Source organism: Fusarium falciforme, chromosome 7, assembly GCF_026873545.1.
Source record: "Fusarium falciforme chromosome 7, complete sequence".
Lineage (NCBI taxonomy): Eukaryota > Fungi > Ascomycota > Sordariomycetes > Hypocreales > Nectriaceae > Fusarium > Fusarium falciforme.
This window is the reverse complement of record NC_070550.1, coordinates 3006023-3021718: the sequence shown is the minus strand read 5'-3', so window position 1 is coordinate 3021718 and position 15696 is coordinate 3006023. Positions and strand designations below refer to the sequence as shown.

Here is a 15696-nt window from a genome sequence, read left to right as displayed (position 1 = left end):
TCAGGGAGCTAATGTGTCTTAGGCGGCGGCCTAGGCGGTTAATGAGTACATATGACAGCTGTCGGCAGTGGCCGTCACCCCAACCTCCTGTAAGAAGGGACCTGATTCGTGTGTGAATAAGACAAGGAATGTGAAAACGCAGCGTAGTCCACACTCTACAGGATTGAGCGCCGATCAAAACAAACCTGGGTCATGCCCACCTTCTGGATGCAAAGTTACGGCTCATCCCGCATCATCATTGTTTGTCTTGATTCGCGTAGAACCATATCAATCTACACTTCCAGAGATGCGGCCCTTCATCGACAAATCTGCAATCCGGGGCCTACGGAAGGTGTCGCGAATATGCTGTAGCCACTGCATCACTCACCCATAAGACCTCTGGCGCTGCTCCCTGGCAAGCTACTGGGTTGTGCCGCTGATGCTTATGTCGATCCTTGCCCATGGTGGATGCGCCGACTTGAAGCTCGCAATAGCTTCTGAGACATGGTCTGACTAGTGCGGATCGAGGCGAGCTGAGCTGAATCTCTGTCGCGATGAATTCTGATTTAAAGGCCCCTTTCGCCTCGACGAAAAAAAAGATGGTTGACTCTCTCATCGATCTCCGGGATCTGACCTCTTTTTCCGCACTCTCTCGCCAACCAGAAGTGCACGCGACTAGACGAGAGCCATGAGACTGTTTGTTGTCGCCGCTCTTCTTCTCGGCAGCTCTGTGGCAGTCGAGCCCGAAGCCGTTTATAGCGGCGGCTTTGACTTTGCCAAGAACGACTCCATCAAGCTACGCATCGCCAATGGAGGTGCCGGTCAAAGTGGCCTAATCAAAGGTAAGCTCACAGTGTGGCAGGCCAACCTTCCCGCTAACACACCACAGAGCTCGCCAATGCATACATCAAAGATCGAGTCACGAATGGCGAGAAGCCCTTCCAAGTAGCTTGGATCAAGAGCGACACGTATTACAGCATCCAGTATCTCAAGACGGGAGACGCCGACGTAGGCATCACGTACAATGAGGCAGCTGAGAACATCTCCATCAAGCAGGGCATTGCAAAGTCACCCAGCTACTACGCCTTCCGGGACCACTTCTTGCTCGTCGGTCCAGAACTTAACCCTGCCAACCTCTCGAAGTCGGATGACATCCTTACCATGTTTGCCACCCTCCACGAGGCGGCCGAAGGGAAGGCTACCAATCCGCCTGTTCGCTTCCTCAGTCGCTACGACAAGTCTGCAACCAACATCAAAGAGACCCTTCTCTGGGCAGGTATTGGACAAGTATGTATGGGCTCATCCCGTTTTCTATCGCCCTATTAATCCCCAAACAGGTCCCGTGGGCCACCGCGTACTCGACGTGGTATCACCAATACATCGCGTTCCCAATCCAGGCTCTCACCGCCGCCATTCTCCTAAATGAGTACACCATCACAGACCGAGGCACCATTTTATCTCTTGACGCCGAACTAAGGAACCAGACTAAAATCTACAAAGCTGGTTCCGACGACGCCGATGATCTCCTTCTTAATCCTGCCCGGGCCTTAATCGGCGCAAAGGCACCCAACGCTGACGAGGCTGCTGCATTTGTCAAGTGGCTGGTGAGCGACAAGGGACAGGATATTATTGCTGACTTTGAGAAGGATGGACAGAAGCTATACTCGAGGGCTCCCAAAAGGTAACAAACTAGCCTGCCCATGGCGAGAAGAGCGCTTATCTGATCAAAACAAGGCCTCTTCGACCTCCATTGAAGACTTGAAGTAGATAATAGTACGTCTTGGGATACATGAATACTCCAAGCAGTATATGAGCGACAAATGAATAGTATGATTGATATGATGTGACTTCTGAGATCATAATACGTGACCAAGTTCCAAGGTTTTCTTTTTTCTTCTCTACAAATTGCCAGGATTACGAAGGAACGTATACGGAAACTTTGGGAGCTTCATGTATACACGAACAAGAATCTCGATGCAGACATATTCCAGAAGAGGCTCCATTATCCTGCAGACCGGTTCAACAGTGACTGAGCGATAGCCATGCTATCACAGGTGAAAGCTCACGAAACACAGACAACGTGTACTGGTCTACCCTGGAGTCTGATATATTTTACTCTCTACTCGGTAGTTATCTGACTGGCCAGCGCTTCCCCATGTGCCGTACGTTGGCAATCGATGGGCAGGGATCTAGTGCGAGCCGCACACAATGGGGCAGGACTTTTTCAGACCACGGCCACGGGTCTCCAAACGTCTACACATCCCCAGAGCCTGTACAAACTGGGATCTGGGATTGAGGCCAAGGAGAAACAGGTTGGCAAAGTTGGCCTTGACAAGGTTGGCGAAAACAAACATCACGCGTTTCTGTCTCACTGGGCTACCATCACCAATACCACACACCATAGACACAGATTACGTAGAATAACACCGTGAAGATTCCTTTCAGTTTGCACTACGGCACCTGTTGAAGCCATTGCGGGGAGTTTCATCCATCTCCGGGCCACGAACCAGCAGAAAAGTCAAGACCACGACCCGTTAGTTGAGGCGGAATCAAATACAGGGCACAAGAAACTTAAAGATCTCTCTGCACAGAAGGATGTTGCCGATAGCCCGTCGCTTTCTTTTGTAGAGATCGTCTGTATGATTCGGAAATGAGGTCAGGAGAGGATAGTGGATGAGCGTAGTTGGTACTGGCAGCTTTCTGATTGATGCACGTATGTTAAGGTCTTGTGTACTCGGGAAGATAGACCGAGAGGCAGTTGCCATTGCCATCCAGGTGTCCCTTCCGCCTGAGCACTATCTCTATCTAGCAGTGATCTTCGTTGAGTGAGTTTGGACGTGCAGGGACGCGACAAATACCAACATTCGCGTCAATTAGTATTGGAGACGGAAGTCGACAATACTACGATAAAGAGACCTACCTGTCGATCACTGCAGCCTTAACACAACAAATCTAATTATCTATATCTCGCAGGCTTCAATCGGTATGACTTAGCTTCTCGTGGCGATTTGTCTACAGACCGGAGTCTGGCTATGCATCTAATGCTGGGTAGCATGTAGCCGGCATGGACGTATCGGTATGTTTGAGGTTGTCAAACAGATAAATTGTACTAGAATGAATGACAATATGGAGATGTAGCCAGCTGTCACGGGGATTCACGGCTCTTCTCCTGAAATAATGTGGCTTAAAGGAAAAAGGTTTCTGCCAACGGTGTGGCTTACAAACGGCCCTTTTATAGCTCCAACCCAGAACACGAACACCAAATTTGGCCAACAGCCTTTGATTCCCCTCAGAAATTAGCTTAAGGTTCTGATAGTACCTGGCATCCTACCGCCGCTTACCACACAACTGGGGAAGGGAAGCAGAATGACGACGTTGCTGTGTCCAATTGTTGCAAGCCAGGCCGTCCGTCATTACCTATTTCGGCTGAGCATCTGCAGTATGATGCTACTGTTATCCAAAACTTCAATCTCCCATTACGGGATTTCCCCTGGCTGCATAACACTGCAAATCCCATGGGAAACTCCGTGCTCTGGCAGTTTACCATAGTTCCCATTAACGCCACATAGCGCAAGCACCATCCGGCCGAGAGACGACCGAATATTTGCAGAGGACGGGTGGCCGCTGCAAAAGTTCCTGGGCTTCTCATTCGGCAGTCAGGCTTTGAACTGCCGACCGGATCTCGGGGCGATCTTCAGCCGTGTGACGGCTACTGGGCCTGAGCGGAAGATCGACATCGGCACTAGCTGATCTCCCGGCAGTTGGTTCCCGAGACAAACCGTGACCGAATCGAGTCTCTGCGTGAGGGCCATGAGAATCCAGAGGAGTGTTGCATCCTCTGGGCGATGGAGTCAAAGGGGGGGAATAGAGGAGAGCTTCTCTTGATCTCTTTCTTGAAGGTGAGAACTCACGATCACGCTTCTCAACTATAAAGCCAGACTCTTCCGCCCCTCGAATGCATTCAATTCCTCATCAGCTTCAGCATCTTCAGAAATCATCACCGACTCGCTACAAACTCCACAACTCACTCATCTTATCCAATCTTTACCACCCACCTTCAAAATGCAGTTCACTCTCGCTTCCATCCTCGCCCTCGCCACTGTTGTGGCCGCAGCTCCGGCTCCCGGTCTCGGTCTGCCCATCCTCGGTGGTGGAGAAGACGACGGCCGTGGTGCTGGTCCCCCCAAGGGCGGCGACACCACCACCACCACCACCGAGACCACCAACAGCAACAACAGGATCTGCTCCGTTGAGAACAAGCAGGTCTGCTGCAACGGCCTTCTCAACTGCGCTGTTCAGATTCTTGGAGACAGTTGCAAGGGCGGAAACGCTTACTGCTGCAACACTGGAGCTGCTCCCGTAAGTTACTGTTCACCACCCCTCAGGTGGCTCTTATCTAACATTATCAGGGCACTTGGATCAACATCGCCCTTGCCAACTGTGTTGATATCCTTTAAGGGATGATATCGGACGATACCGGAATTTACTGGCGACTTGAGGGATGGATATGGGTGGAGGATAGGTTCGGAGGAAAGTGAGGGGTCGGATTGTGGCATTGAGGTTTATTTGTAGCAACGAGCCGTGACTCGTCATCAGGTAGTGGCTACTAATAATATCTGCATGCCCTTACTCTGCTAGGTGCTGATCGAACGTTCAACAGCGAGCCCTGTGATGCTACTTCACGGTTCGTTACAAGACAAGGGCCAAGATGCTTGGCTTTGGAGGTGCTGCAAATTCGGGGTCAAGAGAGGTCTTCTGGCTCAGTTATCCCTCAAGGTCAGGGCTTCAACTATAATAAAGAACACGTTATGGGGTCAAGAGAGAAAGAATGGAGGCAAGTGTGGGTTTAGGTTAGAGGCGCCCTGAGATGTTTTCGCTAGTCGATCATTTTCTCTTGCACTTCAGATACTCCGGTCTGCCATTCCTCGTCGCCTCCAACATACAGCCATCCTTCCGGGCCTAAATGGTGCATCTACACCCTTCCTACGCCAAACTGCTGACTTGAACACGCTTCTCGTTCTTATCGGATCCAGCTGAGTCATTCTCATACTCTACGGTCTGGATGGGCTCGGAAGTGGCGATCCGCTTTGGTCTGTGTGGCGATTTATTAGGCATCGTTGTCAACCGGTCAGTGATCGGGGAAATACGAACGTGACATATCGTTTGTCGATCAAGTGTAGAGTGACGATGAGGATGATGCCTGCTGTCCACATAGAGAGCATGACAACCCAACCCGTTTTGTCTAGTGAGAGGGGCTGTTAGCAGTTTTTCATGAACCAGAACTGCCATGAGCAGTACTCGATAATACGTACAGTAAGGGGCTTGGGTTGCTGGCCAGACGGAAACTTGGCTACCAGCGTCAACGGCGTAGATAGCGACGACCGAGATTCCAACGATCAGGGCTCGAGCTTCAGGCTCTCCTGGGAACCTGTTGCTCACAGAGATTAGAAACATGATCGACTTCAAAAACGCGTATAAAGGACTCACATGTCGGTAAACCAAGCTAGTAGGATAAGACCCGAGGCTTGGACCATGTAAGTCATGAAGTAACTCGCGTAAGCTGCACTCAGAGGTACACTGCCGGGGTTCCGTGTCCAAATCGTCATGATGATGGCTGGGATAAGGCCGATGGCACCTAACTGTGTTAGTGTATCCCAGTTGGAAGCATTGAAGGCGATCACTTACTCTGGGTGACAATGAGCTGCCATCGAACCTGCAGCAGATCTGACAGAATACACCAAAACCAAACTTGATCACGAGTCAGAAGAGGCTCCTTGTGTGAGGGAATTCACATACTGCAGACTACTTGGATGGCACCTCCGCCAATGGGAATTGCATTGACCTGTGTCTTTGTCCAGACGGGTTGGCCCTGGCTGTCCATCAGTGATCGGAGGAAGACATTGAAGTATCCCAGTGCTCCGGCACTCATTCCGCTGACCACCCAGTAGGCGGGGATGTAGTACGTGATCCACATGCGCGCGGCTCGCCTACAATCTGTTAGCTGAATACGGAGTGCATGTAAGGGACAATACTTACTTGGACGCTGCCCATGTAATCTTTTTGGATTCAGACCGGCCATGTCGCTCAAGTCTCTTCATAGCGATTTGCGCGTGAGTGTCATTGAACCACCACTTGGCCCAGGGGTTTGGCTTGTTGGGGGTGTCGGGAAGCATGACGTAGCCGAAGAAGCCAAGCACGATGGTCATGATGGCGTTGATGATGAATAGCCATCTATAGCACCGCCATTAGTTGTTGTCCAATCTTTGCAGGAAATCATTCTTACCGCCAACCAGGGAGGCCACTGTGTCCATCAAGAGTGTTCAAGATGGCAACTTGCAGGGCTCCAGACATCATACCACCGACAGCTCGCGCAGAGTGGTAGAAACCCATTCTTTTTGCCAGTTCAGAGGGAGTATACCACAACACTGAGGGTTAGAAGTCAGTTCATGTTACGAATCAATTCAGATAAAGGCAACTGACTCAGCAAGGTGATCATGCCTGGCCATGCACTGCTCTCCAGCAGACCAAGGACAAAGCGGAGTGCGTAAATCTGCCTCTCATTGTGTACAATAGCAATGAGGCCAGTGATAACACCCCAAGCAATCTCGAGCGTAGAAAGCCAAATGCTTGGTCGCACATAGGTCAAGATGATTTGAGAGGGAATGAGCATGATACAGTAGCCGATATTGAAATAGGTCGTGAAGCTGGTTGTGGTCAGCAAGAATTCCAGTCTCACGCTTGTATCACTCACAAGTTCAGCTCATTTCCAAACAGCTCAAGATCTTCCTTCATGCCGCTCACATATGCGGATGTGATGTTTGTTTGATCCAAAAACTTGATGACTACACGAGAACCATTGGTTAGAACTTGAATCACACGGTTGAACACGCTCGCTTACCTTGGGAGATGCATCCAAATGTCATGAGGAACAGGTCCAGCCTGCGAACAAAGGCGCGCTCCTCTGGAGTTCTGTCATGCTTCTTCGCAAAGGCCAAACGGCCGAAAGCTTCTGACCACGCCATGTTGACTATTCGAATAATCTGGCAAGAATTGGGTGAGGATTTACCATGAACAGCGCGGTATGCAAAGTCTTAAATCCTACATGTATCCCGCAGTCCAAACTCCCACATCTCGGTCTCCCACTTTACTCTCTTACCCCATCCAATAGCAAATCCGGGGCATGAAGCGAGCGAACATCACAATGCTCCAACGGCCGCATCGCGAAGCCTTATCATCAGCCGCGCTGCCATAGTCGGCTCACTAGGTGGAACCATGTATGCCGCCGACAGCGGAACCAACGTTGTCTTGGCAGTGTTTCTGCTGAAAACGTCTTCTGGAGATGTAATTGTGTGACAGGAGGGAGGGCCGAGGTGTTGGTCCAGGCCCTTTTATTCCCGATGATGCAATTCACTATCAATTCGCGTCAGCTGAAGTGCAAGGCTCTGTGGTGGGCCCGGATGTACGGCACACCAGGGAGGACGGTGAATCTCCACGTCTGTCAAATAAGAGATAAGGTTAAGAAATAGTCTACTTTCTTTAGATCTAGACTCTTATCATGCCTTGGGGTGAGTGATGTGTTGGGTATTTGTCAGCTCAGCTGTAAGTCGAGTAGTAGACTGTTTGAGCAGCCATCAGCTTTTACGAGGAACGAGTTGATTCGGTTCAAGGGATTTCGGATATTCTGCGGTTATGCAAGAGTGGAATATGGGTCTGTCTGCAGAAAGATCAGTTCATGCGCGGAGGCCATGGATCAACCTCGTAAACCTTCGTAACATTGACATGTCTGGGATGATGATATCATCTTCGGGCCCCCCGTGTACAATCTAGGTGAATAGAGATTCGTGGACTAACTAAAATTTGACTTTTATACTCCGGAGAAGGGTGGAGATCATGGGGAATGGGCCTGTGGGCTTCTGGCCGGGCCAGCGTCCTGGTCAGTAGCCGATAGTCAGTATATCCACCAGGTCAGCTCGCCCTTCAAGCTGGCCACAAAAGTGTGAATGGACTGAGGAAAGAAATTCATCATGTAGAAACTTGTTCCAGAATAGTATCAAGAAATGGATGGACTCCTCCGTAGCAGTGCTTCTGAACGAGCCCCCAAGACAATCCCTCTCTCGTCAAAATCAGCCAGTGGTGGAACTCACTGGCTGCTTTCTTTTCACGATGTGTATGCCGGCCATTTCTCAAGTGCAACTTATGATATATCACAAAAAAAAACTACTTTCGTCATGGGATAGTGAAGAGAGTGGATGTAGGCCAGCTGCTGCAAGGCGGCGATGTGGACAGCTGGGAAGGCTAAACAGTTACCCAGAATCGTGTGCTAGCCACGCTCAAGACCAAGTGTTGGAGATCAAGCGCTGAAGTGTACCCGAAAATCTCAATACGGTATTCCGTAACCCTACCCGTCAGAATACCTGCACCAGCGTCCAATCATTTCACAGGTAAGTAGGCCCCTAGCTATATTTGACCTCCAAATCGTGACTAACCCAGATTTCCGGCCGGGGCGGTTACGTGATCAGCCACCGGTGCAGCCACTTAATGATCCTTGGACCGTTATCTCCATTTCCCCATTCCAGGCCTGGGGAAGTCATTGGGTAATGCGATGAGCACATGGAACCTGCATGATAACTTGACCGACTCGTCTCAAGACCAAGCTCGGCCAGAGCACGACCCCTAAACCCTTTTCCGGCTCGCCTCAGTCGTAACCATTACATTTAACAGCTACTCTAACTGCAAGGCCTACTATCGAGGCAATTATGTACATGAACGGAAATACAGACGTGTTTCACAGGTTAGATTTCTCCTTCGTCTACTCGTCCTCAAACTCCCACTCCCAGTCAGCGTCGCTCGTCTCACTAAGGGTTTCCCAATCGTCGCCCTCGGCATACTCTCCCATCATCAGCGGCATTGCATAGCAGTCTGTTACCTTCCCTCCGGTCACAGTGAAAATCAGATCTGGGCTCTTGAGCATCTCAGCACCCTCGTCAGGGTTTTCGGCAAGAAACAGCTTCGACCCAGCGTCGTTCTCAAACTCGCACACAATCGGGTAGAAGATGTTCTCGTTGGGGTCCACGGCCACGAAGAAGTACTCATCCGAATCTGGGTTGGGGAAGTACGGGGCAAAGGCAACCACGACACCGCCGCTGGGGATGTCGGTCTCGTCCTCTAGACGCAGTCGAGAGACGCCTGTCGCAGCCATCGAATTGTTGTAGTAGTGCATGAGACGTTCAGCACCATCGAACACGACGACGTCCTCCTTTGATGCCCACATCTCGGAGCAGTTGGGGTTGTCCTCCCCGTCAACTCTGAAGACGTAAGCGTTGCCGTTGGCGCAGGAGACGACCATGTTTCTGGCATCTGGATCGACAATGAGAGCCACTTCAAAGCCGCCTGTCAGGTTGTAAGGTTTGTTTCCAAAACTCTTGAGGTCGTAGGAAAGGTCTGAGGTTCCATTCTCAACCCTCGAGGTCAAGTCAAAGCCTATGTCGGAGGAGTCCATTTCGGAGGAGTCTGTGCCAGGTTCGGGGGAGCCAGTGCTAGAGGGTTCAGTTGAATCAGCTTGGCGGGCACGAATGCGGCGAGCTGGAGTGTCCTCGCTTGGTCCAGTTTGTTCATTTCCACCAGCCCGGTCATCTCCGCTCTGTCCGACGCCGCCTGGCTGAGAAGAGTCACTCGGCTCTGTTTCCATGGAGCCTCCAGGGACTGTGGGATCAGCAGTCGCAACAGGATCTCCGGCACCACTAGGTTCAGCCGTAGCGACAGGTTCAGCCGTACCCGAAGGATTGCCAGCTGTGTTTCCGGTAGGTTCAACGCTGGCTGTGGCATCACCCGTGTTGGTAGGCTCAGTAGTGCCCGTGGGGTTGGAGCTACCAGTTGTAGCCTCGATGGAGCCCGTACCAGTGCCTGTAGCTGAAGGACGACCAGGGAGTCTGGATCAAATAGTCAGCTTGAGAGTTCTCTTGGAACATGCCATTACTAGATAGGGACACCCACGAGATGCAACCACGGGCAAGAGGCCTATCCTGGGTATCGTGAAGGGGAATCGCCTTCAAACCAGCGAGATCGATGTACAACTGGTTGCGCCAAGTGATTTGTGTGCTGATGCCAGTGCAGCCGTTGATTTCGCTGAAACCAGCTGAGAACTTATTGTCATTGCCTAGACCAATAGACGCCGCGACCTGAGCCACACCTCTGATTGAAGGCTCGTCGATGAGACCAACATCGCGACTCCATTTGCTGACCCTGATACCGCATTTGATACCCAGTGGAAGGCCCAAAGTCGCAGCAAGCATGAGTTCACCCTCAGCCTCAAAAATAGGCTTGAAGTAAGGGTCCCAGTTCTGCTTGGAACTCTGGGACGGGTTAACGAAGTCGATCTTAGCCTGTGCGTTCTGGAGACCCATCTCGGCACCTGCGAGCAACTTGCCCTTTGCTTGGGCCTCGAGCTTCACGCGGGAGTCGACGCTGATTGTGGGTCCGATTCTGACAATACCGGAAGAGAGGCCTGGGAGAGGGACTTCTAGAAGATTGTTGTTCCACTCCTTGGTGTAGCTCATCTGGGCGTCGATGCCGATTTGTAACACGAAACGGACATCCGTGTTGATGGTCACCTCTCCCTTCGTAAAACCAGTAAGACCCCAAGAGGCCTTTCCGCCAACTCTAGCGCTTCCAGAAACACCACAACCAACGCAGAAGACGTTCATGTAGCCGGCAAGTTTCCCGTCCTTGCCAGGTTCCTGTGTGCCAAACGCCTTGAGAAGAATGGAATCACCCCACGGAGACTCAATCTGTTTGGTACTAGAGTCCTTGAGCTTGTTGGCCTTGGGGTTCTTGTTCTCTCGATCAGGAAGCTTCCAAGAGAACTCGTGGTTGAAGCTGCCAGGGATGGCAGATCCCTCATTTAGGGACTTGATGGAGTTCTTGACGAAATTTATGGCCTTGCCTGCGATAAAGCCCAAGTTGAAACCGCGCTTCACTCTGCGCAAGGTTTCTTGCTCTTCTTCGACTTGAAGGCCTGGGGCGAGATCTCTGGCAAAGGTGAGGTACTGCTGGCTGACCGGGTCATAGCCAAGGTCATTGTCGAGATCGAGATCAAAGAACTCTCCGAGACAAGCAGTTGGGAGGCCGAACCGAGTATCAACGGGGGGCTTGCAAGCGTTTCGGCTGGCCGCGAAGTCTGTGGAGCCACTATCCGCATCACCGTCGGCAGATGTAGCAGACGAGGGAGGAGATGAGGCTGTGCCAGCTGGGTTCCATGTGAAAGATCCGCCGCCCTGGCCCCCAGATCCCCCGCCTGTCGGGGAGGAGCCTCCTCCGTAGACGGGTGGAGATACAGAGGACCCAGGAGAGTGGCCTCCGGGGTTGCGAGGCTCCCAGTATCCCCACTCAGTATCACCACCGACTGTGATATCGTCCGGGTGACTAGGTACTCCGATGGCAATAATACACAGCTCGCCCTTCTTGTACACAAGTCCGGTGACCTTAAAGTAGCATCGCTCACCCTGAGCCCAGTCACCGCAGCCCTCAGTATAGGTGATAAGGATGAGGTCTTCATCGTCGCTCCAGCTGTCATAGGCATGGCTGTAGGCTTCCATGCTACTGAAAGTGATGGTGAGGCCGTCCTTTCCGTACTCGATGCTGGAGACGTGACCGCAATGGTCAAGGTTGACCGAAGGAGTGTCGAAGTAATAGGTTAGGAAGGCATATTGTCCACCCCTGTGAGGGTCTACGTTGTGTTAGTAGGCTTTTGTGAAGGGGAGAGACCCATCTTACTGTCAACACCGTAGTACATCTCAGACTTCCCATGGGCAGGAATGGGAATGAGGTTGGTGGCAGGCCTTGTATCACAGTCCCAGTGGACAGCAGGGGTGAGGGTACTGATCGACTCCTCATGCTCAAAGATGGTTGACCCAGGATAGCCATCCTGGTGAGAGCCATAACCTTCGGAATGGCTATGGTGCGAAGAAGAGGAGGGATCATGAGAATGAGGCTCCCCCAGAGTTTTGCTGCACTTGGTTCCCTTGTCGGGGCATTTCTTTGATGGATCGCAAACAACAACCACCTCGACGTCTGGCCCTTGGTCATGTCCATGTCCTTGACCAGAGTTGACAGTGCCGTCGTGTGCCTGGATTGTCTTGTTGAAAGCCGGCAAGGCCCTCGCAACAGCGGCAGACCCAAGTAGGGTCGTCAAAGGGTTAAAGAGCATGAAAAGAAGGAAACTGGCGGGGATTCCGCCGTAAAAATTGACTGAAACAAAAGGCAAAGTAAAGAGTGTAGTGCCCAACGAGCGGACTAGCTTAACGAGTGACAATGAGCGACTGAATGTTCAATTCAAACGGGGCAAGCAGAGGCCATTGTGAGATATTTATCTCAGCAAGCGTGATTCTGCTTCAGGGCGGCCGAGATGGCTCTAGAGATTACCGAGAAGGAATTTCCCACAAGCCCATATTCTACAGGTCCTTGCATGCAATTTCCGGAAACCTTAGATTCTCCCGTAAGGTCATGGGCATCAGCCTCACAATTCCAAGCACGCAACAGAGAGAAGCGACGGTGTCAAAACGAAACAGAACGACATGAAGAGTTCGATTTCAGCAGGATAAAGGCAGCCACAGCGCCTAAAGGGCCTTCGCGGCAAACTTGTCCACCAGTAATTGATGCAATGATCGTGTAGGGCTGAAGCCATTCTCTCCAACGGGTTCCCTTGCATTAAGAATGGACCGTTTACTCCATTGAGGATTGTGCTCACCATGGAGGGCACCATATTAGCATGAGACATCTGGGGCTCAGCTACCTTGTTGGACGCCATGTTTCTAGTGCCTTACAGTTGGGTTTGATCATACGATGTGTTCCCTGTGGAATAAGAGTGTCTTGGCCTGGGGTTTCAAGCGCAAACTCAATATGAGTAATGAGACTTTCTTGTTCGAGTGTCTTTTGAGAGCCCCGCCAAAGCTATTGACCCATCTCCCGTCTATGGCTCGTTTGCCACAAGAGCTATCATCTTCAGCGTCTAGGTGGCTTGGGACTTGCTTCATCATTGTAGCACTTATTTCCACTTCTATTTCCACAATTCCATCATCACACAGTACCTCTAAGACCTGACTCAGCAGGACTCCCACCAACCCAAAAACTTGTCAAGGGTGGCATGCGATACTTTCCCAGGCCACGTTCCACCACAGCCCAGGCCTATTCTATGTTAGCCATTCTAAAGCCCTTGCATTCTACTCGGACGTGTCATTACTTTCTAATGGGAGCTTATGTCTCTCTTTAAGGGCTCACGTTTCGCAGCAAGCGTTTCGTTGCTTAATTTCCGGTTCTAACTGATAGTGCTTACCCTATATCTGGAGCCTTCGTCAACTTGGTTTAGATATGTCTGTCAGGGGTCAAAGGGATCAACCAAGAAGAGTGACAAAGGCAGCGGCTTAGTAGCTGATAGCTAGCTAGGGTCTGATCAATGAGCCTGTTGATTCTCATCCTTCTACGTTCCCGGATCCTCTAGGGCTTCTTATACTTCTCTTGAGGCCTCCTTTTTACTTCCAGTAGCTTCGATATCCCTCTTCCTCTCGGCGTTACTATTGCTAACTCGCTGCGAGTGACCCTTATAACTCTGCCTTTGAGATGCAAATAGCACGCGGTCCGATTGTGCGGCCCGATTTGAGGCATGCGGTCTTCATACCCCGTTTTTGCTCATGACAATATCCTTTCATACCTCTTCCACTATTATACTATCCATAACTATACTATTAGAAAGAGCATAAGTTTCTGGTTAGACCCTTTGAGCTTTGAGTCTTGCATCTCAAAGCCGGATGACATTGGAAATGCGACCAGACCCTGGGATGCCGAGCTGCGCAATTCAACATATCGTCAAGCATTGGATATCTGCAACAGCGAGCCGCTAGCTCGACCAGCAAGCTGCATTGCCACCTTTCTCGCTGTGTATCTGACTGATGCGTTGTCACTGCTGCATACAGCCACCTACAGTGGCATCTTCCCCGGTGACGACGCAACTACCATTGAACAAACGATTTACAGCCGTCGATATGCATACAGCTCTCAGAACAGCGAAACTATTATCCTAGCACCTACTGTGCTGTTACTTCATGTGGCTATCGCCATTCTTCATGGAGCGATTGTCTTGCTCTCGCCAAGGCCGTGGATGAGCTCAGGCTGGAGAGGGTTTGGGCAGTTGCTCGCTCTCGCATTAGGGTCAAGGGCTATAGAGAGAATGGGAAACGTGGGGCATGGGACTTCTGGTCCTAAACCTTGGAATAAGGCGCTGGTTGTAAAAGAGAGCGCGGATGAACGACGGCTGGAAATTGTAGTTAGTGCTCGGCCATGAAGAACATTTGATGCAGTGAAGTAGACGGACCAAGATACTCAAAGACGAAATCCAAGCACACTGGGATTCATTACGATCACAAGAGCTGAGCGGGAGATGTGTAGTAAGAGAAGATAAATAAGTATACTGAGTATGAACTGGTTCCCATCCAAAGCAAATACCACAACTCGATCCAAACTGCCCAATCCATCTTGCAGAGTTATGGTGAATGTACAGCTCTATGTGCGGCGCACCTCAATGGTGATCGACCCGAGTGCATTACCGTTGTAATCAGCACCCCACTGGTCAACCTTCCAGCCAGAGGCAGTATCGGAGATACTGAACTTGTTGGAACCGGTCCAAGGACAGGAATAATAAATGCGGGCGATCTTCTGTTCCTTGGTGCCCGCGGTTGCCTTGGTATAGATATCAACCGTTCCTTCCATGCCAGCCCATTCATTCTGCTTTCCAGTTTGACCGTAGGCATAGGTGGTCTGAGGCTCAATATCCTTCTCTTCAATGGTGCTGTACTCGATCTTGTTGCGGGTACTGGTGTCTTGGGTGTCTTCAAACGGCCATCCCCAGTGGTCACCCTTGTTGGGGAATTTGAGCTTCAGCGTATCATCATAGGTCTTGTTGGCGAAGCGGAGGAGAGCCCACTGGTTCCAACCCATGATGGCTTTATTGTCGGGGAAGACAGGAGATTGGTTGTTTGTTTGGGGGAGAATAAAAAGGATGAGAGAGTTGGGCGCGCTGATGGCGTGGGATGTGAGATGGGAGTTGAATATTGCTGTAACAAGAAGCTGATAGAGCTGGGATAGCTTGCTTGGATTTCTCAGATGTTGCGGAGCATGGGAGAGCTATTTATGCCAGACGATGTTGATACTCATCCACCACTTGGCGTCTGGTGTGACAGACAGTTTCCCACAAAGAGTAACTCCGATGGCAATATTCTCTCATCGGATGGTGAAGCCAGGCTGGAGGCCTGCAGCAATCCGATGAGAGACTATTGCGGGGTTGGATCGCGGCCCCAGGTCTAAAGCAATGGTGGCGAGCTGAAGCAAGACGCTATCGGTAGCCTGCCTCTGCCTAGATGTTCTGGGCGCGTGTGGAGCTACCTTGTATCGACAGCCAAGTGGATACAAACCAATAATCCTGCACCCAAGTGGAGCTGCGGACGAACTCTCAGACGGCACACAGACGACACATAGATGGCACGCATGGGTGATGCTTCAGCACTGGGAAAACTATTGATGAGATATACACCATTATTGAAGTCCAGAGCGCAGTCGACCCAGCTGAATGGAGATAATTACTCTTATGGAAAGACTAATGATTTTGGATGAGCTGGAACTAGGTACGCTACCATCGAGGGAATACGAACAGGTCTGCGATGTTGCCAT

General features: G+C 51.0%; 4 protein-coding genes across 4 annotated transcripts; 2 read left to right on the top strand and 2 right to left on the bottom strand.

Moving 5' to 3' along the window:
• Positions 1–667: 667 nt before the first annotated feature.
• On the top strand, positions 668–1741 carry NCS54_00957800 (uncharacterized protein; the record flags this gene model as incomplete). The annotated part of the gene is made up of 4 exons (XM_053154919.1): positions 668–821; positions 869–1266; positions 1317–1660; positions 1714–1741. The coding sequence occupies 4 exons, from the start codon at positions 668–670 to the stop codon at positions 1739–1741; spliced, it is 924 nt and encodes a 307-aa protein (XP_053010894.1).
• Positions 1742–3951: 2210 nt separating this feature from the next.
• On the top strand, positions 3952–4436 carry NCS54_00957700 (Hypothetical protein; the record flags this gene model as incomplete). Its single annotated transcript, XM_053154918.1, has 2 exons — positions 3952–4338; positions 4389–4436. The coding sequence occupies exons 1-2, from the start codon at positions 4042–4044 to the stop codon at positions 4434–4436; spliced, it is 345 nt and encodes a 114-aa protein (XP_053010893.1). The 5' UTR covers positions 3952–4041.
• A 526-nt stretch (positions 4437–4962) lies between these two features.
• Positions 4963–7001, bottom strand: NCS54_00957600 (MFS domain-containing protein; the record flags this gene model as incomplete). Its single annotated transcript, XM_053154917.1, has 11 exons — positions 4963–5071; positions 5131–5221; positions 5292–5413; positions 5467–5614; positions 5665–5727; positions 5776–5966; positions 6016–6210; positions 6263–6404; positions 6460–6683; positions 6731–6821; positions 6878–7001. 11 exons carry the CDS (start codon positions 6999–7001, stop codon positions 4963–4965), a joined length of 1500 nt encoding a protein of 499 aa, XP_053010892.1.
• A 7531-nt stretch (positions 7002–14532) lies between these two features.
• Positions 14533–14967, bottom strand: NCS54_00957500 (Hypothetical protein; the record flags this gene model as incomplete). Its single annotated transcript, XM_053154916.1, has 1 exon — positions 14533–14967. The coding sequence occupies one exon, from the start codon at positions 14965–14967 to the stop codon at positions 14533–14535; it is 435 nt and encodes a 144-aa protein (XP_053010891.1).
• Positions 14968–15696: the final 729 nt, after the last annotated feature.